The sequence below is a fragment of the Nycticebus coucang genome, chromosome 8 (genome assembly GCF_027406575.1).
Source record: "Nycticebus coucang isolate mNycCou1 chromosome 8, mNycCou1.pri, whole genome shotgun sequence".
Classification (NCBI taxonomy): Eukaryota; Metazoa; Chordata; class Mammalia; order Primates; family Lorisidae; genus Nycticebus; species Nycticebus coucang.
The window spans coordinates 60,447,938-60,474,893 of NC_069787.1; the positions used below are offsets into that span (position 1 = coordinate 60,447,938).

Sequence of the window (26,956 nt, forward strand, 5' to 3'; positions counted from 1 at the left end):
GGTATTTATGATAACTGGCATGGGTTTAACATTTAACTTTCTATGATAAAGAATTTGCCACATAATCTGTATATAAGCAATACTGTAAAGGAAATGCTTATAAAATCGAGAACAAATTGTTTTCTAGTAATTTAGAAATAGGCATTTATTTAGCAAAATCTGATGTCTTAATTAAAATTTACTCCTGGCCAGGCCCAGTGGCTCACATTTGCAATCCCTGCTTGAGGATAGGAGTTCGAGACCACCCTGAGCAGAATAGCAAGACCCTGTCTCTATAAAAAATAAAAAAATTAAGTGGGCACAGTATTGCAGTTCCTATAGTCCTACCTACTCAGAGGACCCTGTCTTAAGTGAAAGAAAAAAAAAAGTTGATCCTATCTCTTAAAACATGTTTTCTAAGACTGGGTTACCTAACAGTGTACTACACATACAGAAATACATGTATGCTTAGAATAAATACTTTCTCTTAAAAAGACTAAAATGGGTTATATTTTAACTGAATCTTTATCATTTACTTGACAACCTCTAGATCTGCCTAATCCAGTAGAACTTTCTGAGATGATAGAAAAGTTGTATATCTGACTGTCCAATACAGCAACCACTAATTACATATAGCTACTAAGCAGGTGAAATATGGCTGGTGCAACTGAAGAACTACATGTGTTATTTAAATTAATTGAAGCCTAAATTTGAATAGCCTAATGTTGCCTGTATTATATAGCAAAGCTAAAAATGTTTTAAGGATGATAACAATTCACTTATATATACATTCATTTTTTAAAGTAACAACTATAAAGGTACAGGGTATATATGTACAAAAATAAGTATGTATACACATATAAATACATCCTCATATACAGGGTGTCCATAAAGTTCATGTGTGATTTAAGATAGTGTGCAATTCACACAAACTTTATGGACACCCTGTATATTGCAATTGGGGAAAGAAAACACGTATTAAAAGTTAAACAATACATGTAGCTAAATAAACCATTGAAATTCCACAAGAGATGTAATTTTGTATGTAATGTATGTAAAAAAGTATGTAATTATTCTAAATAAATGGTGCTACTAATAAGACTATCAGATACAGATGTAATAATTTCTTTTCTTTCTTACGTCTATCTCATTACCTCTTCCTGTAGTTGTTTCTATGTCTATCATTATTCCCCTTAGCCCTGCTTCTTCCCAACTCCTTTTTCTGACACACACACACACACACACACGAACATGAAAGTTAGAAATGAACATGAACACGAAAGTTAGTAATGACTGGGTTACTTCTATTGGTTACCTAAAATGGTCAATGATGGAGAAAGAATCACACTGGAGATTTGAATCATGAGTCTAAAATAACTCTACTTAACAACAGACTGGCAGCAAGAACCAGGAAAGCAGAATTTAAAATGAAGATAAACTGAACATATGATGAACTTTAGGGTACAGTCAATTATGTACTTCAAGTTTTTTGGATTAATATACTGGGAAAACAATTTCATGTAGCCTCTGAAAAGGCAAGGAAACATCTCTACCCGAAGGCTACTAGAAAACTTCACACAATTATAATTAAAATAAAATACTCACTAATTTTGAAAACCGTGCTTGAATAAAATACTGTAAAATCTCAATTATCTGGCATGATGAAAGGTCAACGTATGCCATATAACCAACTTTCTTCCAAGTTGGTTCTATTTGCCATTCTTCCATCAGCATAAAAATGTTGAGAGTATGAAAACCTCCCTAAGACTTAAAAGTCATTTTTGTACGGATGTGGTATACATTTGAAAATGCATGGCTATTTGTCCCTACATTAAGTAACAAACTGATTTGCTTTTGGAGCTTTCCACTCTGTTTCTAGTGGTATTTCTCTCATGCCCAGAGTTGTCAGGTTATCAGCTTCCAATTCATTTAAGGATTACATCTTAGTTTTTAGCAATCATAAATCTATACCTGTTTATTATTTGGTCAGTTTGTCTTTATAAAAATAAAGATAACAAACTAGTCTTTTACACTTACCACACATTTTAGCCTATTTTAACATCTTAAATATTCACCTCTTTTAATCAAAAAATGGGGGGCTGAGAAATAAGACTAATTAGAAGAGCTAAGGATTGGTAGAGTTTTCCTATAATTAAATATACTTAAATTTTTTTTTTTTTGTAGAGACAGAGTCTCACTTTATCACCCTCGGTAGAGTGCCGTGGCATCACACAGCTCACAGCAACCTCCAACTCCTGGGCTTAAGCGATTCTCTTGCCTCAGCCTCCAGAGTAGCTGGGACTACAGGCGCCTGCCACAACACCCAGCTATTTTTTGGTTTGCAGTTCAGCCGGGGCCGGGTTTAAACCCGCCACCCTCGGTATATGGGGCTGGCACCCTACCGACTGAGCCACAGGCGCCGCCCACTTTAGATTTTTTTGACATTCTAATATTTCCCTTGTATTTTTAAGTTTCTGATTATACTGTACTTGGCTGAAGCTCTTAGAAATGTGATCTTTAAATAACAGATGTATCAGATATATTACCGTACATCCAAAGAAAAGATGGGGGAACAATCCCCTTTCTGGTCAGGGAGGAGGAAGGGTTGGGGGAAGTCACGAAATCATGTGACCTACCAGGAAAAAATCATGGGTATAAAGACCTAATTTGAGTCCCACCCTATTTCCCACAGAGACTAGAACACCAGTAGGAGCAGTATTTTTATTACTAATTTCTTAAAAAGCTCTAAATCACAGTAAAGATTAAAGAGTAACCATTTTCTCACTACTTCCTTGTCCAAATTAAATTGTATTTCAAAAAAGCCTCGTGTTAGTCATAAGTATTCTCTACTGCTAAAATTGTATAGTATATATTTGAAAGTTCATCTATTTCAGTGGAACTCAAATCTACTTCTGACTTGACAAAAAACCTTTTGGTATTTTACATTTGCTATTCTGTTATCCATATACCTAAGAATTCAGATATCCCTAAATGAATACCACAAAATTTAATTATATGACCACAGATATTTTCATATGAACCAAAGAGATGATTCTATAAAGCATGAAATGCAACTAGAAAGTTAAAAATTAGCACTACAGGAAAATTCTCATTCTACTATAGTGCCATCAAAAATATTATTATTGGAAATGGCATCTAGGGATGTAGAAGCAGGAAAATGGGTTCTTTCTTAGGGTCTATCAGTAGCCCAAGTGGTAGTAGGAGAAACAAGGATGGATGCAATGATAAAGATGGTAAATAGAAGACTCTCCCTTTATTTATTTATACCATTCCCTTCTGTCCTCTCCCAAATTTCTATCCAGGAACATCACTCTGGGGCACAGTGAAGCAGTAGGAGACTCCAGGAGCCAGTGAGGAGGTCTGGAGCTGAGGAGAAGCAGCACAGAGGGAAGCTGCCATGGTATGGGTTAGCCAGCAGCCCTCCCATCAAAGACTGGAAGTAAGAAAGGGTTGTCCTGCTGTTTTTGTTTTTGGACTGGACGGCTTTCTAGAATGCCTTGGAGGGGCTTGGATGAGCATGGGAACTCAAGTAGCTTCAGGCAGTTGAGACTGGGTGCTGGGCAGAGTGAAATTTCTATTGGCTTGGCTATGGGCAGGCTGCCGTTTCAAGAAAAAGCCCTGTGAGAAACAGTCTACTGGGTGAATTGAGCATGCCCATTCCCCCCAACTTTGTTATAGGGGGCACTGTTTGAAAGATAAAGACATGCCACCTGAGAGATCTGGTGAGACCTCTGGGATCCTAATCCTGAGGGGATGGAGTGCTGGCAAAGTGACTAGGCCCTGACTGGGAGCAAATAGATCAGGAAGACAGGTCTGGGCTTCCTCTGAAACTGAAGAGTGGCTTCAGGTCACCACTATACAGTGAAAAATATCATTTGTATTTTTCCTCTCCTAACACCACAGCGCCACCTTGTGTCAGTCAATATATTGCAATTATTATATGTTTACATATGTGCCTCTCTGTGTGGTATATGTTTTTTCCACATATTTTCTCTTTTTTTTTTTGTTTTGCCTTTTTTTCCTGATTTTTTTCTTTAGTTTTTTCTCTTAATATTGTTACCATTGTTGCTTTTTCTTTTGTTTGGTTTTGTTTCAGTGTATTCTTATTTTTTTCATTTTTACCTTCTTCAATATCCAGGGCTCCTCCATTTTGGTTACGGTTTTTAGCCCCCTTTTATTCTTTATTTTATTCTTTTTTAAATTTTTCTCCTTTTTTTTCTTTTGGTGCAGATTTTTCTACCTTTCTCGTCCACATAAATTTCTCAAACAACAATTTGAGAAATTTATGTGGATAAGAAAGGCAGAAAATACAATTCAGTTTATGTAATTGCATTTTAAAATTGATTTATTTATATTACTTTTCCTTTTCTTGGAGGGCTGGAGATCACAGATGGCATTGGCCTGGTTCAGGATAATGGCATTGATCTGGTTCAAGGAGGCTATGAGTTCATAGTCTAGGGTGTCCTAGCTTTGGCCTTTGGAAAGATGGTAATAGTAGGTCCCCACTGCAACATACTGATGATTTTTTTCTATATCTGACGTAGGTGGGATCTTGGTTTTGCCGAGATTGGTAAGGAGACCCTAACCCCGAAGGATCCACATAGCCTGGCCCCGCAGAGTCCCAAAGTTGGGAACATGGGTCAAACCACCACCATTTCTCCCATCTCTCTCTTTCCTTCTTCTCTTCTCTTCTTCAACTCTGTCCTTTCGTCCCCGTACTTTTTAATTTTTTTCTAAATCTTTTTCTATACTTAAAGGCCACTCTAACAACTAAGCTCAGAGACGAGGTAAGTTAAAGCAAAGGAGAAGACAAAGTAGGAGAAGGAAGTGAATAAGAAGAAAACACATATAAGGAAGAAAAGGCAGAAAAATTCTGGAAACATGAAAACCCAGATTGGAGCAACCCCTCCAAGAGATCATGAGGTAGCCACAACATAGGATTCTGCCTATAAAGATTTAATGGAAATGACAGAAAAGGAATTTAAAATATGGATGACAAAAGCAATAAAGGAATTCATGAGAAAGAGGAAAAACAGAACAAAAAATGGATAAAAGATATGAAGAACATAGAAAGGAAAGCTTAAGGAATTGAAGGAGTCAATCAGGGAACTTAAAGATGCAACAAAAAAGTATCAATAACAAATTAGACCATGGAGAATAAGGGATCTCAGAACTTGAGGATAAAGCTCTAAAACTAATCCAGGTAGTAAAAGAGGCAGAAAAGAAGAGAGAGAAAGCAGACAGTTGCTGAGAGAATTATGAGACTTCAAGAAGCAGTCTAACATATGAATTATAGGGATCCCCAAAGGGGAAGAAGAACATCCCAAATGAATGGAGGCCCTACTGGAGGATATCATAAACAAAAAGTTCCAAAGTTTCACTAAAGAATCCAAAACAGTCCTTTCACAGGGATATCAAACTGTGGGTCACCTCCACACAAATACAGTATCTCCAAGACACACTGTAATGAACCTGTCCAAAGTCAAGAAAAAAAAGAAAATTCTGTAAGTAGCCAGTAGTAAGTGCCAGTTGACCTGCAGAAGCAGATCAATCAGGGCAACAGCAGACTTTTCAACTGAAACTTTCCAAGCCAAAGGAGAGTGGTCAGCTACCTTTAACCTTCTTAAACAAAACAATTTTCAGCCCATAATTCTATATCCTACTAAACTAAGCTTCAAAATAGATGGAGAAATCAAACAATTTACTGATATGCAAACACTGAGGAAACTCACAACAAAACAAGCTCTACAGGAAGTACATAGACCTATTCTCCATACTGACCACCACAATTGCTCACCAGCAAAGTAAACACCTAGAAACTAAAGGAAAAAAAAACCTAGTTTCCACAATGGGGCAAAGGATAAAGTAACCAACAGCCTTTCACAAAATAAGATGAATAGAACTCCACCACACTTATCAATTATTTCAATTAATGTAAATGGCTTGAATTCCCCACTGAAAAGGAACAGGCTGGGTGATTAGATAAAAAAGCACAAGCCATCTATATGCTCCAGGAAATACAGCTAACCTTGAAGGACAAAAGAAGTCTCAGGGTGAAGGAGTGGGAACTAATATTTCAGGCATATGGAAATCAGAAGAAAGAAGGACTCACAATCTTACTTTCACATATAAGAGGATTTAAAACAACTAAAGTTAAGAAAGATAAACATGGTTACTTCATATTGGTCAAGGGAACAATACAACAAGAGGACATTTCAATCCTAAATATTTATGTGCCCAACTTAAATGCTCCCAGATTTATGAAACAGACCTTAAATGGTCTGAGCGGCATGATCGCCTATAAACACCATAATAGCTCGGAACTTTAAGACCTGAGAGAACTGGACATATCCTCTAAACAGAAACTAAACAAAAACAAGGGACCTAAATGCCCCTACAACAAATAGGCTTAATAGACATATACAGAACACGCCATTCCAAAGCCAACAAACGTTAAGTTCTTCTCATCAGCCCATGGAACATTCTCCAAAAGAGACCATATCCTAGCACAGAAATCAAAGCTCCACAAAATTAAAAGATCTGAAATTAGAACATGTATCTTCTTAGACCATAAGATCATGAAAGTGGAACTCAACTCCAACAAAAATTTTCATTCTCATAAAAAGGCATGAAAATTAAACATGCACACATGCCTATGTTAAGAACTATTACAAAACTTGCTGAAGGGATCTTGTGCACGCATGCCTGTATGAAGAACTGCGAAGGATTTTCTAAACTGTAGCTTGCTATGTGTCACAAGGACAGTTAGCTGATGCACAAGAACACCTGCCTGACACACTGTTGCCACTAATGAACTGGTGTCAACTCCTGCAATAAGCCTCTATAATCACTGTTCAAACCAAAATTACATGCACTTCTCCCTTGTACCTTTAAAAGCTTCCCCTTGCCTTAAAGTCTTTCGATATGCCTATGATCCCCATAAGCTGCATGTTCCGGATCTGCAAATCCCTTGCACATTCTCTAATAAACTCAGTATTTTGGAAGAATTTCTGTTTGTTGCGTGATGGATAGACTACAAGTCCAGACTTTACTAATAAACAATATATACATGCAATGGAATTCAACCTATACCCTCCAAATCAGTTAAATATGTTTTAAAATAAAAAAATAAAATTAGAAAATAAAGACTACCAACCACTGATACTTTGCTGCAATAGGCATGACAATATGATATAGACAATAGGCAAATATTTTGTGAAAATTTCTTCCTTAACTCAAACCTTTGAGACTTAAAAATTGTTTATGAAATAAAAAAACAGAAAGTATTGCCTAGAGATAACTATGACTGTAAAGCAGACCAATGAGTAAATAAATGATCTAATTATATATTTTTAAAAGGTTTATAACTTTCTACTTTGAACCCGAATTCTATGTATTATCTTCTCAAATTATATCTCTAGAAATACACTTCAATATTATTGGGAAAATACTTAACTGGCTTTGTATATTTCACCACCATACCCAAACAGTGTAGCATGCTAATATATAATACAACAGTGACCCACAGGCTGACAGCAAGGCATTTCAACTTGCAACACCAGGGGAAAACAGAAGTTTGTCCAAGGGAAGGGACATCAGTGCTGATTGACTCAGAGCAGCTTATCCTCCTATTTCAAATGTATGCCTGCCTTTTCAAAGATAAACATTTACACAGCCTTGCATGATCCAGGCTTTCAGCTGACTATGTAAATAAACAAACACGAAAAATATCCCCCTAAAGTCTGGCTACTGATAATAAAAAGTACTTGAAAGAGTTTCTAAGGAAAAGAAACTCAAACTTAATATGTATGCCCAAGCCGGTGTGGATTGATAATTAAGGCTGTAAATGAAAACAGATCAGTTAATTTTTAAAAATATAAGGTAACATTTTAGGGGCTAAGTAATCAATAATTATTTCAGAGAGACTTTATATTACAAAGAAGCACAGATATGGGCCATTTGCACTATCATAAAAATAATAAAGTTACTTAAAGAAGATATATTCATTATTCAAATGTGATTTTTTTCCTTCTCTCAAGGGGGGTTGCGTTAGAGAGATAAGACTTTGGGATCTGAAAAAAAGAAAAGATTACACAAAAAGATTTTGTGCTCTCTGAAATTATCATTTAATAAGGGGTGGTGCTTCTTAAACAAATATAGAAACATAAAATAAGAAAATCTGATAATGAGACTACGAAGCTAAATATAAGAGATTATATAAAAATTCATCCTATATAATCTTTAGATAATGGCAGATACCTCTGATTCTTAAAATAGTCATTTATTGCCAATAAAGTGGACCTAACTTTTAAAAACTTTCCTGAGGCAGAGATCAACTTTGGTGATCGAGTTAATTAAAACTTAAAGGACTTTTTGGGTTTTTCTTTATTAAATCTTAATTGTGTACACTGATACATTTATGGGGTATGGTGTACTGATTTGATATACAATGTGAAATGCTTTCATCGAACTGATGAACACATCCATCACCTCACTTACTTATTTGTTGTGGTAAGACAATTATACTCTTGATAGTTTTGAAATGTACCATTGCATTACACACATCAGGTGAGGTCCTCCCAAATATACTCTCTCCTCCTGGTTTCCTCCTCTTCCCTCCTTTCTGGACTATAATCATGTTTTAGAATTCATATGAATGGGTAGGTGATTATATATTGATTTATATTGAGTACATTGGTTACTTTTTTTTCCATTCTTAAGATGCTTCACTAAAAAGAATATGCTCCAGGTCTATCTAGGTAAACATAAAAGATGTGACGTCTCCATCTTTTTTACAGCTGCATAATAGTCCATGGTGTACATATACCACAATTTGTTAATCCATTCATGGGTTGATGGGCACTTGGGCTGTTTCCATGTCTTGGTAATTAAGAATTGGGCTGCAATGAACATTCTGGTGCAAATGTCTTTGTTGCAAAATGATTTTTGATCATCTGGTTATATACCTAGTAGATGAATTGCAAGATCGAATGGTAGGTCTACTTTTAGTTCTTTGAGTGTTCTCCAAGCTTCTTTCCCAAAAGGCCATATTAGCTTGCATTCTCCTCCAGCAGTGTAGAAGTATTCCCTTTTCTCCACACCCACGCCAATGTCTACAGTTTTGGGATTTTGTTATGTGGGCTAATCTTACTGGAGTTAGTTGATATCTCAAAGTGGTTTTGATTTGCCTTTTCTCTGATGATTAAAGATGATGAGCATTTTTTCATGTGTTTGTAGGCCATGCGCCTGTCTTCTTTAGTGAAGTTTCTGTTCAAGTCTCTTCCCCACACAGAAATGGGGTTATTTGTTCTTTTCTTACTGATTAGTTTGAGTTCTTTGTGGATTCTAGTTATCAGACCTTTGTAGGAAGCATAACCTGCAAAAATCTTCTCCCATTCTGAAGGTTGTCTGGTTGCTTTACTTACTGTGCTCTTGGCTATGCAGAAGCTTTTTTTTTTTTTTTTTTTTTAATTCAACATCAGGGTTCTTAACTAAATTATTATAATCTTCAGTTTATTGGCAGTGACTTCTAACTGAGCAAAACATTGGTTTTTGTTATTTTGAATTGTGTCTCTTGAAGTCAACATTGTATTTACAAATGATTATTTGAAAAGTATCCAATTGTCAAGATCCAGAGGATAGTACATTTTTCCTAACAGCACAGCTTGGGAAAACACATTCATAAATGGTGTCACATGACATTTAGTTGGAAAAAATACTTAAGAGTATTTTTCTAGTAAACTAGATAATTTATTACAATATTATGGAATCTACAAAATGAGAATTAAACAGAATTACAAATTTATTTTAAAACAATCTACAATGATTTATATTCTAAGTTATGCTATTCATACAATGCCAGGAGGATGGGTAAAAATTAAGCAATATTTTGAGTTTTCCTGAGAATCCAAATAACTGGTTGGAGTTTTCTCTAACTCTAGTTACTATTAAACAAGTTTACCACATATTTTTGGCTACATAAATATAGCTTAAACCTTATCAGTAAATGGGACCCAAAAAAATTTATTTCCTATACTAGGAATCAGGAGACTATACCTTAAAACTCTAAAACAAAACAAACAAAAAAAAGCATTATGTTGACTCAAAAATCATACAGACTTCCTGCAAACTTTTGTGTAAACTTATACTTTAATCAGAAAGATATTTAGAAACCCAGAGTAATAAAGTGAAAGTTTAAAAATGTTCACCTTCAATTTATTTCATAGGTCACTGTTATACCATCTAATAAGATAATTAAAAACATGCAAGCAGCTGGTAATACAGCTAAACAGATTAATGTAATAGTCTGTAGTCATATGTGCTGGCAAGGGGCTTGCCTCTTTTGGTGAGGAGAAGGTCAGCTGCCCTTGGGAAGAGGAGGGGACAGGTGGCCCTAAGTTACAATCACTAAGTTAAACATCTGCAAAAAACTGATAATCAGGAAACCACTTCTCTTCTTTCATATCCATCAAAGTTCTCTGTATTAATAGTTAGGTAAGAAATAGAAAAAGCTTATATAATTTGGCAGAAAACATTAACTTGGTCTTTAAAAAATAAAGAACATATTTCATAAAGTCAATAACGTCTTCTCAATTCTCATAATTTTCCCATTGTCACATCATCTGCAAATTAGTTGAGAAATGTACAAATTTTAACCAAAATTTCCAAAACAAGATCTGGCCTATTAATCGAGCATACATGATAATCATACTGGTGCCTTAGGAGTTAAACGCAGCTATGCTGTATCTTAATCAATGAAGCAAAATCACAAGAGAAGAAAAATCCAAAGTAAAACCTTCTAGACTATAACAAATAGGTCTATGAGCATTAGCCATATAAAGTGACAGTTGGGGTCCACTGATTTTAAATATCAAAATTTACTGGTCAAAGTTGAAGAGATTCAGCTCTGAATTTACACTAACAGTAAAACATCTTCCCTTCATTTTTTCCAGGTGTCTCACTTGGAAAACTATAACACAAATTGAGAGTTTCAAGGCCCAGGTTAAACTTGTTCTTAGCTTCCTTTCCACTAATAGATAAAAAGTTATTTTCCTGTAAAATATATATATATTTTCTTTCTTTTGGTGTCCATATTAGAGCACTATAAAAATTTCTACAATACCAAAATGTTAATAGTGTTGATAATGATGATACTCACATTGACTGGAACATAAAAGCAATGAGTACCATGTATTTATTCAGCATTTACCATGTGACATTATCTCATTAACTTATTTGTTGAAGTACTTATCTGTCAACTGTATTGTATATCAACTGTACTTTAAAGCTAAGTCTTTTCCAAAGTATTCAAAGTACTTAGAATGATTTGAAACAGCATACGACAGTTAAATATTTCAACAAACAAACAAAAACCCAGACTAGTTCCCCTTGAAACTCACAAGCTAATATTATAGTATTAAAAATAATGAAAAGATTTGGGTGACCAATTCAAGACTGAATTCAAAACTTAATAAAATCTCAGCATATGCTATTGCAGGACGCAAGCATTAGAGGGTGAACATAGGCAACAGTTACTAATTTACATGAAGTGAGCACAAAAGAACGAATGCCGTGGCTTTGCATTTAGATGTTCAAAATGCTGTATTTTATTTTATTTTATTTTTTAATTAAATCATAGCTGTGTACATTAATGTGATCATGGGGCACCATACACTGGTTTTATAGACCATTTGACATATTTTCATCACACTGGTTAACATAGCCTTCCTGGCATTTTCTTAGTTATTGTGTTAAGACATTTATATTCTACATTTACTAAGTTTCACATGTGCCCTTCTAAGATGCACTGCAGGTGTAAGCCCATCAATCACCCTCCCTCCGCCCATCCTCCCCCCTCCCTCCCCTCCTTCTCCCCCTTCCCCATATTCTTAGGTTATAACTGGGTTATAGTTTTCATGTGAAAGCCATAAATTAGTTTCATAGTAGGGCTGAGTACATTGGATACTTTTGTAAAGTATCTCAAAAGGCTGTATTTTATACATTTTACCTCAGTCTTTAAAACAGTTTCAGGAAGGAAATAGGCCAGACAGTATTATGCCCATTTTAGAGATGAAAACTAAATGTAATCTTAATCCTAGACACAAGTATGTACAGCTTGAGTATGTTGGTATAAGAATTTAGTTCTGAGTTGTCTGTGAATAAAAGAAAGGACTTCCAGGTAGTTTAAATAAGACGAAAGGATGTTTGAGAGTTGATACATGTACATTTTTCTAGTTAGTTTGAAGGAGCTAAACTGGCAAGAGAAAAATAATTTTCCTTTTCAGAAGTAAATTTTACTAATAATACTGTTGCCATTTAAATGTGATTCTGCAACAATTTCTAGGTTTTGTCAGTTAACCTTAATATGAAAATATACCCCAGAGCTGTGCTTCCATGAATTCTACATTTCACCCAAGTGTCAAATTCACAAGTAAGCTCATTGTAAGCACTATTGCCTACTAAGTAGAAAAATGTTCATCACACCTTAAATTCCGTAATACTATTTAATAGCAATGCTGGCCTGCCAACTACTAAAAGCCTACTTTTACATACTGTACTACCTGAGCTTTTTAGCTCGCCTTTTTAATTATAACAATAAATTAATATTCCAACATCACACAGTGACAGGCATTAATTCAACATATTTAGTTAACACTAGTATTTATTGTGCAAAGGTATTAGGAGTTCATTTTCTTTTTTTTTTTTTTTCTTTTTTTTTTTTATTGTTGGGGATTCATTGAGGGTACAATACGCCAGTTACACTGATTGCAATTGCTAGGTAAAGTCCCTCTTGCAATCATGTCCTGCCCCCATAAAGTGTGACACACACTAAGGCCCCACCCCACTCCCTCCCTCTCTCTTTCTGCTTCCCCCCCCCATAACCTTAATTGTCATTAATTGTCCTCATATCAAGATTGAGTACATATGATTCATGCTTCTCCATTCTTGTGATGCTTTACTAAGAATAATGTCGCCTGTGGCTCAAAGGAGTTCATTTTCAAAATACAAAATCATTCAATAATACTGATACTTTATAATCTTCAAACTATTCTAGAACAAAATAAACCACAAGATAAAACCGTGCCTTCACATTAAAATACTTTTGTTAACTTCATATAATATGTCCATTATTTAGCATAATTAACTAAACCAGAAATGTTAATTGTAAAATAATTCACCAACAAAATTATACACAAATAAAGGGATTTTCTTTCCTTTGAAATATATCCTTTTCCCCTTTTCTCTTGGTTATTTTTTACTGTATTTATACCTAATAATATTACCATCAAAGATTTCATATAATCATATTAACATTCCTCCGTCACATGCTAAATCATGAATATTTAACTATCTTTCATATTCACTTTGTTTATCACTATGATAAGTTATGACATGTTCAGATAAGGGATTCTACTTTTTACTTAACATGCCAAATCCAAGCCTTATATTACACTTCAGGACTAACTAAAAGAAAGATTTGGAGAATTCTAACATTTATAAGGTAGGATGGGTACAGTGAAAATATAATGACAACACGAGCTTTATTGCTGTGATAATACCCTTCCAGAACACCAGAGGAACATAAGCTTTTTGTAGTATCTGTGACACTTGAATGACTGATTATTTATACAGACCCCAACTGGCATAAAATAAAGATGTCAAGTGTTTCAATTACCGTCTCTCATTTCTAAAATTCATAAACAAATTATAAAAATTTTATCATTTACCACATTTGTATTAAGTACCTCCTATATAATATCCCTTCTTTATATGTAAAAGCTTGCCTGAAAACTAAAGAAATAAATGATACAGGTCCAATTAAGGATATACAATATGTAAATAAAAATATAAACAATCTAAGCATAAATTCCATATTTATTATAGAAAAAGAGACATAGTTTAATATTCAAATGAATCTTCAAGTGTACCGTTCGTTGTTCTTGCATATATTTTAGAGTGTTGTTACACAAGTATTACAACTAATTAACCATAAGGACAACGTAGCTCAATTAAAGAATTTCTTCAGAAATCTGCATTGCTACCTATAACGTTAAAAATCTATTATTACTGAATCTTCATTTATTTTCCTAAAAGAAACTGATTTCTTATACCATTTTCGTTTAGTGTACAGATTTTCAGATATTACTGAAAATACTTTTAATCTTCCATCTTTCTGGGTTTCCCTGTTATAAAAGTACAAAATTCGTAAACATTTACTCTAATGAATTCAAATTATGAGATTAACAAAGAACTAGATAAAATATATATTTTCTTAACTAATATAACCTTTAAAAAGAAAAAAAAAGACTCACTGAGATGTAACTGCCCTATTGACTGAAGAACTAAAGCAGGATATTAACAAACAGCCCTTAATTCAACTACGAATTACATTTTAAGCTCTCCTAGGCACTCATCAGCAGTTCTCTGTTTTAGCAAGAAACTTAAAAAGAACCTTGAGTACCATAACAGATATACTGGGGAAAAAAAATGAAGCCTAAAACTAAATGTGCATTTGTTCCAATTATCCTACTGTAGGATAACAACAGGTATTTGTAATAAGTTCATTTACTCAAGAATTTTAGATGCTACATTTCTGTGACTCACTATATCTATAATCACATAACACAATATTCTTTACATTTATCTAATTTTTAAGGCCTAGTGGTTCCTTATTATTCTAAGATTAGAATCCTTATGATTATGTTTCTTATACATTGTTTTATATAATATTATGTATCTATGTATTCATCACCTACCTATACGAATTAAAAGTCCCCTCAGAGTCTAAAGTAGAACTTGTTTGTCTTCCATTTTTATTTGAATCTCCTGGAAAAGAAAATTTAAAACGTTTAAATAATGGAGACTATGAAACTAAGTATTTCAGTTGAAATACTACTACGTTATAGCTCTATGCAACATGTTCGGCAAAACCCGTTCACCTCTTCCCCAACTCATCTTGTTTATTCAAAGTTTTATAGGCAAAAAAATAATTTTGATGCCAAAATACAACCCCACACTACTGCTCCCAAATTGGATAGTAAAACTACCAAAGTAAAATAAAGTATAGTAGACATTTTCTTCTTATGAATCACAGATAAAACTTAAATTTATAAACCACCTAAGCATACATTAATGTTAATAAACTAAGGCAAGTTTTTGGTAGCGGCCAAATCACCAATCCTGATCAACAATATAGCCAAAAGAAAGCAGGTACAGAGCAGACCTGGATGATTTACCAACTCTCAGTTTGCCACTCTCTAGGAATTAGAAAGCAGACAGGTAAAACAGAAAGCAGACTTGGGAGGTGGTGATCAGGAACACGTTTTAATAAACTTTTAATACACTTTAGTATTTCTTCATAAAACTTTAACTGTCAAAAGTTCAGCAATTTAGAACATGAAAGAGCAACAACACCAAATACGTTTGTGCCTCCTTAACAGCACAACTAGGAAAAAAAAAAAACATTTTCATTCAAAAAACTACCATATTCACAAAATGAAATTTAGAATAAAGTCACATGACCACAAAGTAAAAACAACTGTATGAAATAAGTTGAAAAATTGCTTACTAATGCCCTGATGTAAAATATATTCTTATTAATAGAAATTTAACAATTTAATTTTCTAACTATACACTTCAAAGTGATTTTTATAAAATCATAGAATACTATTAAGATATTATTTATCTTCAAAATAAATACTGAGACTAGACTCTGATTACATTTTATATAACTAATTTTTGTAATATAAGTTTCAAACAGCCACCTATTTTTTTTTAAGCATTTTATAGTTCATAGGTTAGTACAGAACATTGGCTCTCTTCAGGAGATTGGTGAGATATGTGTAGCTGCACCAAAGTGTTCAGACAATTGAGAACCAGACTAGCCCACATAATAAATTTTTAACTCTGCTCATTTCTTACAAAACACTTACAGGTTTTTTGTGTGTGTTTTAAAAGAACAAAAAAATCCTAAAAATTGGTAACATCACTCAAAAATAGTGATAATTTATAGAAGTAAACCAAAATCATTTAAATATTTAAAATTAATCTGTTAATTCTTTGAAAACATGAATAGCATAAGATTACATATAAAACACACTTCATTTTCTTTTTAAAAATTAATATTATAGCAAACTAAAAAGATTAATGAAAATTAGTCTCTGTCTTGCTAAAGGAAAATTTCTTACAGCACATGTTATTTAACAGCTTGCAGACATTTTCTGTGAAACATTCCGTAATCAGTATAGAATAAGGACTAGATTATACATTAAAAATACAAGCCTTCCTTTTCCTTAAAACTAAAGATTATGATTAAATATACAAATCTCACCAACAGAATATTTCTGTAAGCTGATACTTATCAGATCATATGTAAAATCCTTCAAATAATTAAGAGACTTAGATTTTTAAATAACCAGGTTTTATAGTTAAGATATTACAAAGGTTTCCTTCAGTTTATAACTGTTTCCTAATGAAAACATTTCATTAAATATAGCTTTCAAGGTACAAAACCTGATAAAGGGGGGGCAGGGAGGCAGTTTTTCTTTCTCAAAATCATACCAAATAAGGAGTACAACTGTTTCACTAACAATATTAGAGAAAAGATTTCAGAGTTTGTATATGGGGAAAAGGCTATAAAGTTTTGAAGCGAGAAAAACGCTTTGTTCCCTCAATCCTCTAGTTGAAATTAATTATAGCAAATGTTTATGAAAACATCTGTTCCTTACAGTTATAAATTCTTAATTTTAGTATGGACGAATCCAGACTCTTATTTTGGAAGGAGACTGTCTGACTATTGAAAGGTTTACAAAAGAACAGACAGAATCTGTAATTTTGTGAAATTATATATACAATGTGCTATATCCTGTAGAGATTTTCATTTGTGTGAAACATTTGGAGTGGGGGGCCTTAAACTGGTAACTAGGAGAAACAAACAGAAAGGCTCATCTTTCATTTAAGCTATAATGTGATAAAAACATATCTATGACAAAGGAAAACACCAACAAAGAGTTACAAGCAAATGTTGCATTACTATACAATTGAATATGTAGAAAGTATAATAAAATAAGTATTAATTTTATCAGGAATTCAAATACATGTAATGACAATACTATCACTGGAATAAATGTGCAGTGTTCCTCTAAAATAACAACAGAGGGTGCAAGAGAGTTTAATATGATGCTTTTAGTTGCTATGCTAATTCTTGAACAAAGTTGTCAGGTAGCCATAACTGTAACAAGGATGCACAGGCTGTTTTCTGATCACTCACAGCACACATACATACCATTATTAAAGTAATCTTACACAAAAACCTTTAAATGATCAAATAGCATAAATACCTGTGTTTTTAATATAACAGAATTCCTTTCTTTGAAAAATAATTTAACAATAGAATATACTTTCACAATAGATTTTAAAGGTATTTAAATATGTAATGTAAAACATCTAGTAAACTAATCTGGATATATTTACTTTGTTTTAAATACGTAAACATATTATACACAATATATACATATATGTGTTACTATGAATGTGTAGCGGGGTGAAACATTATCTATAGGAACAGTTCATCAATTAATTGTGACTGTAGAGTTTAACATTTACACACATTCATTTCTCATTAATTGGTAAGTAACTTTGCAAAATAAGCTCATAACGTAGACAATTAAAATAAATTGGCTTATTTAAAAAAAAATATACGGGCGGCGCCTGTGGCTCAGTGAGCAGGGCGCCGGCCCCGTATGCCGAGGGTGGCGGGTTCAAACCCAGCCCTGGCCAAACTGCAACAACAACAACAATATATATATATATATATACACATACACACACACATAGTTGCATTAGTTTAAATGAGGAAGAAAATGTGCTGTATTTTCCAACAGTTTCAAACACGTATCTAACTTAACAAACCAAGAATATGTATAAATATGACTCAAATTTCAAAAGAGAATGAATGGAATTCCTGACTCCATTTTAGCTTTAACTGCGGTCATGTTTACTGTGTACTGTGGAAATCATACTAATTCTGTAGTATTTTTTATACACAAATATCCAGTTCATGAAGACAGAATGAGCAACTTTTAACCAGGGTAAGCTAAAAACAACCCGAATAGCACTATAAATAAGCATACCTACTCAAATGTGCCTTCAGTTTACATCTGAAAATCTCGAGTTTTAAAGTATTTTATCACACTAGCTATGAATTCTGAAAAGTATTACATAAGATTTTATCTCTGAATTGTTAGAGAATTGTCACCAATTGTGTATGATGAATATTTAATAGTAGGAGGAGAAAAACTATTTGGTTCAAATTATGATGAAAATAAAGATACGGGTATAGTTGTGCAGAGACCTAAAGTTTTTGTGTCTTTTAAATGAATTGGCATACAGTGCTGAAATAATTCAGTTAACCTTAAAATACCTTTTAAAGCAAATTATTTTTAGAAATTTATGAAACAAGTATATTCATGTACTGACACACAGTAAAGGCAAAGCTAATGACTCAGCATCATCCATAAACACAGTAGCCACTAAGGGTATTTCATCATATTAGTAATCAGTTAACCCTTAGCCTCCCTACACTAATTATTTATGCTAAAAATTCAGGAGCACCATTAGAACTAAGAGCTGGTGCTAAAGTCAATACAGAAAATTCATGAGTTTTGTACTTATCCATTTTCTTTATTATTGTTAATTTATCTACATTCTAATGATTTAGTAGCTATATTTAGTCCTCTAAATAGTATTTTCAAATTATTACAGACAATGAAAGCTCAGATATAAAATAGAAAGTCTATTTAATTAAAAAATTTCAAGTGAATCATTTTGGTTTAAGAGAATATTTTGTTATTCCCATTAAATCTTTAATAGAATTCTTTTGGAAAAAAAAGAAGTGGTGACATCAGCAAGATGTCATAGTATGCACTCCAAATACTTGCCTTCCTACAGAAGCATTGAAAATCAAGCACTACCTTGCAGAACTAACTTAGTCAAAACTCCGGAAAATTATCAAAGACTGAGCGAAACTAAATGGACATGGAATGCAGAGGAAGCAACTTAGAAATTCTGTGTTATTTTACTTGCCCTTGTCCCGCCCCTCCTTGATTCTGCATCAGTCTTGACGAAGGACGCTCTATTCTCAGTGTGGGAGTCTGTTACTTGGTTAAGGAGGAAGCAGAGCAGACCATTTTGCAGATTGTTGTACAGGCCTGTTCTTACATATTTATGGGGTACCGAAAGGACTGATACAAGACACTTGTCTCGTTCAACCTAACTTAGAAAAAGCAGCAGGTATTGCTGGGACACACACAAAGCAAACTAAGAACCCAAAGGTGCCTGGGGCAAAAGATTACAACTGAAGCATAAAACAGACCACCTAAGGTTGGGGAACAGAAGCTGATGAGAGTTTCTTTGGGAAATTAGGACATTCAAAAGCCTTATGTGTACAGGAGAATGGAGACGGTCATGTGCATGGTCAGAGCAATATGCACATAACTTAGAAGACCCTAAGCTTCCACCTCAAGCTGATCACTATACTATGAGTGCAAGCCTGGCTAAATATTAATGGACTGCTGTGGAGCAGAGCCATTCTGCAATGGCAGAAAGAGATTGAAGTTATTGAGGGTAGAATCTATACATATACATAGAGGTTTTAGATTTTAGGAGAATAAACATGTTGTTGATAATCTTTGGTTAAATTTTAATGTGTTTCTAGGAGAAAACCTTACTGACTTGGTAAAAATAAACTGACATATTCAGTTTCATAAAATTATAAAGTAGAGGTATTACAACATCATGATTAACAAGCTAAGGCTCAGGCAAGATGGACCTGAATACATGTTCTGTCTTTTATTTGGTCCATTGCTTAACTATTCAATATCTCAGTTTCCTCACCTATAAAATGAACACAATTAACAATTTCTACCACAAAATGCAGTTAGATTAAATGAGAAAAATGAATGCAAGGTGCTTAATGTTGTATATAGCACAATGTTAAGTTCTCAATAAAAGCCAGCTAACATTTTTATGGACACTTTAATCACTGTATTAATACTGGTTCCAGTGGAGAAATGAAAGTAAAAGGCTATTTAATTCTAAATAAAAAACAAAATACTTATAAATTCAAGAATTAAAGATTGCAACTCTCTTCCTCTTAGTCATTAACAAGCAGTATTTCTGAAAATGTTTTAATTAACAAAACCATTACTTTATAAATTAGCAAGGATGGTGTATAAGACTGCTCTCCGCCTTTCGGCCGGAGACGCCATCTTCCAGTAATTCACCAAAATGACAAACACAAAAGGAAAGAGGAGAGGCACCCGATACATGTTCTCTAGGCCTTTTAGAAAACATGGAGTTGTTCCTTTGGCCACATATATGCGACTCTACAAGAAAGATGATGTTGTAGACATCAAGGGAATGGGTACTGTTCAAAAAGGCATGCCACACAAATGTTACCATGGCAAAACTGGAAGAGTCTACAATGTTACCCAGCATGCTGTTGGCATTGTTGTAAACAAACAAGTTAAGGGCAAGATACTCGCGAAGAGGATTAATGTGCATATTGAGCATATTAAGCACTCTAAGAGCCGAGATAGCTTCCTGAAACGTGTGAAGGAAAATGATCAGAAAAAGAAGGAAGCCAAAGAGAAAGGTATCTGGGTTCAAATGAAGCGCCAGCCTGCACCACCCAGAGAAGCCCACTTTGTGAGAACTAACGGAAAGGAGCCTGAGCTCCTGGAACCCATTCCCTATGAATTCACGGCATAATAAGCATATAACATAGCACACAGGAGTACTAGTGGACCCATGTTTTTAGGCACAAGAACCTATTTATTCCCCATGAGCTCATGGCATAATATGTGTACAGCATAGCACACAGGATAACCAATAGTCCCCATGTAACACTGATATAAGATGCTGGAACCTATTTCCCACGAATTCAAAAGTCAATCAACACTTTGTCACATTCAATGGCAAGGTGCCTCCCTGAGCTACTAGAACCTCTTCCCCTATGAATTCATGGCATGATAGATACAAATAATAGCATAAAAATGTTTCTTGTTCATTCACTACAAGTGTGTTTTTTTTCCCCCAAAGAAGTATTAAAGCAAATTTTAATGTCCTAAAAAAAAAAAGACTGCTCTCCATATCAAACATCAAATATGATATAAAGAAAAGGGGATGATACAGTTAATTAAAAAAAATTACAGCCACCTTGAAATATAAAGCCATATAATCAATGACCTTAAGATATGTAAATGTTTCTTAGAACTGATAAAGTACTAAACTATAGTCAATCTATTAATAAACGAAATATGATGAAATACAGTATTACACATATAACAATAAAACAAGCTATAAGAATAATCCAATAATGATTCTGTAACTAAATGATTAAACTAATTAAAATAATCACAAATAGAACTATCCAATTTAAGTTAACAAGTGTTATGGTTTGAATATGCCTCCCAAAAACGTGTTGGAAACTTAATTCTCAATGCAATAGTGATTACCCTCATGAATGAGTTATTATTATACTGAAAGTTCAATCTCTTGCTCTCTCTCATATGCAATCTCTTGCCATTTTGTCTTCCACCATGGGATAATTCAGGAAGATGGCACTCATCAGATGCTGGCACCTTAATATTGGACTCCCCAGCCCTCAGACTGTGAGAAATGAATTTATTTTCCTTAGAAATTACCTAATTTGTGATATCCTGTTGCAATATAAAACAGACTAAGACAACATGTAATAACAAATGCAAATATTTCTATTTCTTATGATTACCATTTCTCCAGGTAGGTACTCCATGGAGTTAAAGCTGCTTGATATCTCAGAATAAAATAAAATTAGATCAGAATCAATGAAGAAAATAGAATTCTAAGGCAAAACTAATTGCTGAGTCCTATCATGCACATCTATTACAACAGATCTATTATGAGATATCACACCTACTGATCATCCAAATCACCTGGTAAGAGGTACATAGCATGAGATCTCTCTCTGTGTATGAGAGTGGGGGAGGAGAGAAGAAGAGGTTGAGATATTAACAGGAGAGGTCCAGGACCTACTTTAAAAGGTTTTGTAGATTATTTTGATGATGTGCAAACCTTTCCCATTCCAAAATAATAAGCTTCTACTATGTTGAAAGTGACTATCATTTATTATAGATTGCAATTTAATTTGCCCAAATGGGGAGATTATTGAGTATCTTGCATTTACTACTGACTAATACCAAGGCATAAACTATGATCTCATTTTCCAACAGTAGTATGAGATTATACTGAGCTATGGCAACTCCACATGCTACCATAAAAAGACCAGTAGAATGTACTGTTCTCCCACATACCAAGCAGAGCACTGTCCTTGGCCTGTGTGATCATCCCTTAGACCACCTGGACCTAAAAGGTACCTTCCTACAAAAAACGTATGTAACGCCAATGTTGTAATTTAGACAATTACCAAACATAGTTAGATGAAGGAGATAAACAACAAAGTAGACTATGAGAAGAGCTTGCTAGGAAGTAGGTATGTTGATGAAGAATATTTGAAAATATTTCTTAAAACCTGGAGAAATAGTATTAAGGCCAAAAATGATTAATGATATAATTTTTCCATCACTACATTTTTTCTCCAAAATATAAATAATAATTTGGTTTAAGCTTTGGCTGATTGACATTAGTGGTTTTGCTACTAGTCCTTCAAAACCTTAAATACATAGAAAAACACATCCCCCCCTCCCATTACATTAGATTTTCAAAGAGAATGGAATTTAATCGATACTTAGGGAATTCTAACCCTAACATTAAATAAATATCTGCTGAGTGCCTAAATAAATTATGTTACAAAAAAATAGAGTACCCTGATACTTAAGTCCTATTTCATTTTGTATAAATCTTTCAAATAATACCTATAGAATTTTTATAATAATCAAAATTATTATTTTTCTTTGATGTATTAAAAAAGGAAACATCTTTTGCTACTGCAAAGATTACTTTGGGAACCACTCCTTTTAATTGTTGATTATGATCAGCGCTAAATCTGATTAGTTTAAAATTAGTGGCCAAGACTTAATAAAATGTAAAGGCATCCACTAACACCAAGTACTTAACATTAGAAGTTAATATTAGATATCTCCCATTTAGGTGCCTGAAAAATTCAACTTGGAACTATTTGCAGTATATAAATTACTATTCATGAACCCAGGGGAGCTAATCCTATTTACATTTTTTTAAATGAAGGCTAACTGAACAAGTACTTATAACCAAGATCTACTTAAAAAGCAAAATGGGCATTTTAACAATAAGGTCACAAAGCCTAGATAAATGTAAATATTCTCAAATGCACCTTGAGTCTTATAAAACATTCAGTAACCCAAATCACGTTAAAACACAGTAACACAAAATTTTCGAATATCAAAGTTAAAAAAATGCTTGCCAATTCCTTCACATAAAAATCCCAAAATTATTTTAATTGATTCATACAAAAATGCTTTGTGTTATAGATTTTTGCTCTGACATGAAAGAATTATTATACTAAAAATAAGGTTTTCAAAGAAAAAATTCTAAATCCATGAACACATTTATATTTATCATTTTATTATAATGTATAATTATTTACTAATTTTTTTAACCTTATAATCTAGAAATATACAATAAAAAAGGTTATTCTTTTTTTTTTTTTTTTATAGTCGACCTGGTTACTCTTTTAAATCCGGTAGGAAATGTGCAATGCAGTACAAAATCCTTGTTGAGTATGAAAAATATCATTCAATGTAGTTATCATTTATTGAGTATTTTACCCAAACTAACAAATTATTATCTAGAAAACCTATAAATGGGTTCTAATTAATAAATGTATTTCTAATTCAAACTTCTAGTCATGCACCTAGATCATATAATAATTTTTCTAGGATTTTAATTATTTTAGTAGTCATGTTTTGAACACTTCCAGTACTGGAGTGCTGAAGTTACAGTGATAAGCAAATTCTCAAAACCAATCCCTGACGTACATGAGTTCTGTTGAACATCCTGCAGAAGACAGGGACAGCATAAACAATGTGTGATGACAACTTTCAGAAATATTATACAGGGTAGTTACACAACCTGCAATAATAACATATGGGGGGAGTGTCACTGACCATAAGGAGCATTCCACTAGATAACATGACCTCCACAGAATCTAGACCCTATGTCGTGTGTCGAGGTCATGTTAAGGATTTTGGTCTTTATCCTAAGAAGAACAGGATGTCAGTGAAAGAAAAGTTTTAAGCAGAAGTATAACACAGTAAGAATAGTTTTTACATGGTCACTTGAACTTCTCAGTAAAGTATAATAATTTGTGAGTGGCTACAGAAAGAAGGGGAGTAGATGGAGAGAAAATGGATAAGAAGCATTGTGGTACTCCAAGGCAAAAAATGGTAGAATAGCTATCAATATTGAAAAAGACCATTTTAGGCATGGCAATATACAATTTTTTAAAGCCCATTTATGTTTTATCTCATTTGAATGATTCATGCATTCATTGAAAATGTACTGTTTCTACAATATACCAGGTACATAATTCCAGTTCTGAGAATTCTATACTACCAAGAATAAAACAGAATGAAGTGGAGGGAAAGGGGGAGAAAACACACTCATAAGCAAGAAGCTAAGAGATGATTATAGGAATTGTAAAGGAAATACAGAAGAGTAATGAATATTCAGTGACTGGGAAAGGGGGGTGCTCAGTAACAACTGATTTGAGATTCTAATAATAAGGAAAAAAAAATCAGCCATATGAACATCTAGGGCACAGGTGTCTAAACTGCGGCCCAGGATGACTACAAATGCAACTCAACACAAAATGTTAAGCTTACTTAAAACATTATAAAACTTTTATAATTTCTTGGTGGAACCTGAGTTCTCACACATTAACTTTCTATAGAACAATATCGTGTTGCAATGTCATGAAAAATAAATATGCCTATGCTCTATTTGTACCTATGTGTATCTTCAGTTTTATGGTGGTGTGCGGCTTCCAGTGTTATCTTCCATGTGAATTGACACCATCAGACATTGGCAAGGCAGCAATTATCGATGATATTTCATCTTACCATTACAATGTTAGGCATTTAACTTGAATTAGAAATCAGATAAGCATTCTTATTTAATTATTAGAGGTATTTCCACACCTCAGTCGCACCTCATACATTGCTTGCCCCACTCTCCAGTTCACCCTATACCTTGCCCTGCATTGGCAGCCATGATATGGAAGGGCCAAAACCTTGCTCTTTATTTTCATATCATTTAATATTCACAATAAAGGTAAATATAGTCCTTTATCTATTATTATTTTGAATACCAGCATGGCTTTGACAATGTCTCAAAAGAAAGAAGACCCCCCCAAAAAAGAAAAATTATGAAGAAAGATTGTTGAAAAAAGGTGGACAGATGACTACATTTTTGTTGACGCAAACAGTAAAGAACTCTGCTTAATTTGTAGAGAATTTGTGAAAGTTTTCAGAAACTATAATTTGAAAAAGCATTATATATTAAAACATGCTGCTGGCTCGGCGCCTGTGGTTCAAGCAGCCAAGATGCCAGCCACATACACCTGAGCTGGAGGGTTCAAATCCAACCCAGTCCTGCCAAACAACAATGACAGCTGCAACCAAAAAATAGCCTGCCATTGTGGCGGGCGCCTGTATTCCCAGCTAGTTGAGAGGCAGGAGAATCGCTTGAGCCCAGGAGTTGGAGGTTGCTGTAAGCTGTGAAGCCATAGCACTCTACCCAGGGTGACAGCTTGAGGTTCTGTCTCAAAATAAATAAATAAATAAATAAATAAATAAAAACAAATAATAAAACATGCTGCTAAATTTGATGCATATGAAGCATTGTGTCTTAAGGACAAAATAGCAAAACTAAAAAAAAAGTCTTGCCTTCTTAACAAAATTTTTTTTAAAATGTTACAGCTCAGATGGATTCTATAAAAAAAGCTAATTATGTGGTAGCATATTTAATAATAATAAATCAAAACCTTTTACTGATGGTGAGTTTATTAAGCAATGCATGCAAAGCATGGCAGATATAACTTGCCGTGAAAAGGGGGTGAATGTTTCTAAAATCAGTTTGTCTCACCAGACTATAGACAGGTGAACTGAAGAAACTGGAAAATCTATCAAAAGAAACTTGGAAAATAAAGCTGATAATTTTAAATTTCATGCTTTAGCCATACATGACAGCACTGATGCTACAAATGTAGCTCAACTTGCCATTTTTATTAGTGGTATAGATGACAAATATGTCACTGAAGGGATGGCTTCTTTAGTGTTGTTAAAAGACACAAATCAAGAGATTTATACAAAGCAGTAAAAAAATATATTAACGAGATTTTCTTTGTCCATTGTCAACATATCTGTTACAGTTATTGATAGTGCCCCAGTGGTAGAAATAAGAGAGGTATTGTTAACATAATAGAAGACAATGCAATTGCTGCCCTCAACTCATGTCTGATGAATTAGCACCACATAATACATCAAAAAAATTTATGCACAAATGCTTTAAAAATGTCTAACATCATGCAAATTGTCATCAGGAATATGAATCTCATAGGGCCCATGGATTGAATCATTGCCAATTCTAGGAATTTCTTAAGAGTTCTGATGCTAACTCTGATGACATCATTTACTTTTCGGAGGTAAGATGGCTAAATTGAGGGCAAATGTTGAAAAGATGTTATAGTTCGCAAAATGTTATCAAGTGGTATCAAAAACCAAATGTGTGCCAGAATTTGATGACGAAAACTAGGTTACAGATTTAGCATTTTTAGATTTAACCACTCATTTCAAGGAGTTAAAACATGCATCTTCAAAGCCAAAATCCATTTATCAATATGATGTTTCAAACCATAACAGTGCTCCATACGAAACTGAAATTACGGCAAGTTCAAGCTAAGGCAAACAATTTTATCCAT

General features: G+C 33.7%; 2 protein-coding genes across 25 annotated transcripts in view; one reads left to right on the top strand and one right to left on the bottom strand.

The window, feature by feature from the left end:
• The window catches only part of TBC1D5 (TBC1 domain family member 5), a 584,642-nt gene that overhangs the window by 255,644 nt on the left and 302,042 nt on the right, over positions 1-26,956 (bottom strand). For all 24 annotated transcript variants that reach the window (XM_053598465.1, XM_053598460.1, XM_053598463.1 and 21 more), the window contains one exon: positions 14,757-14,826. Coding sequence is in view for 22 of the 24 variants with exons in the window: in XM_053598460.1 (XP_053454435.1) it covers positions 14,757-14,826 (70 nt within the window). In the remaining 2 variants the exon portion in view is untranslated. The remainder of the gene's footprint in view (positions 1-14,756; positions 14,827-26,956) is intronic.
• On the top strand, positions 20,278-20,891 carry LOC128591147 (60S ribosomal protein L21-like). Its single transcript, XM_053598467.1, has one exon. It carries the CDS (start codon positions 20,287-20,289, stop codon positions 20,767-20,769), a length of 483 nt encoding a protein of 160 aa, XP_053454442.1. The 5' UTR covers positions 20,278-20,286; the 3' UTR covers positions 20,770-20,891.

What these genes read in the sequence shown, in the direction of transcription:
- LOC128591147 (XM_053598467.1), top strand. Translation starts at nt 20,287, where the DNA reads ATGACAAACACAAAAGGAAAGAGGAGAGGCACCCGATACATGTTCTCT.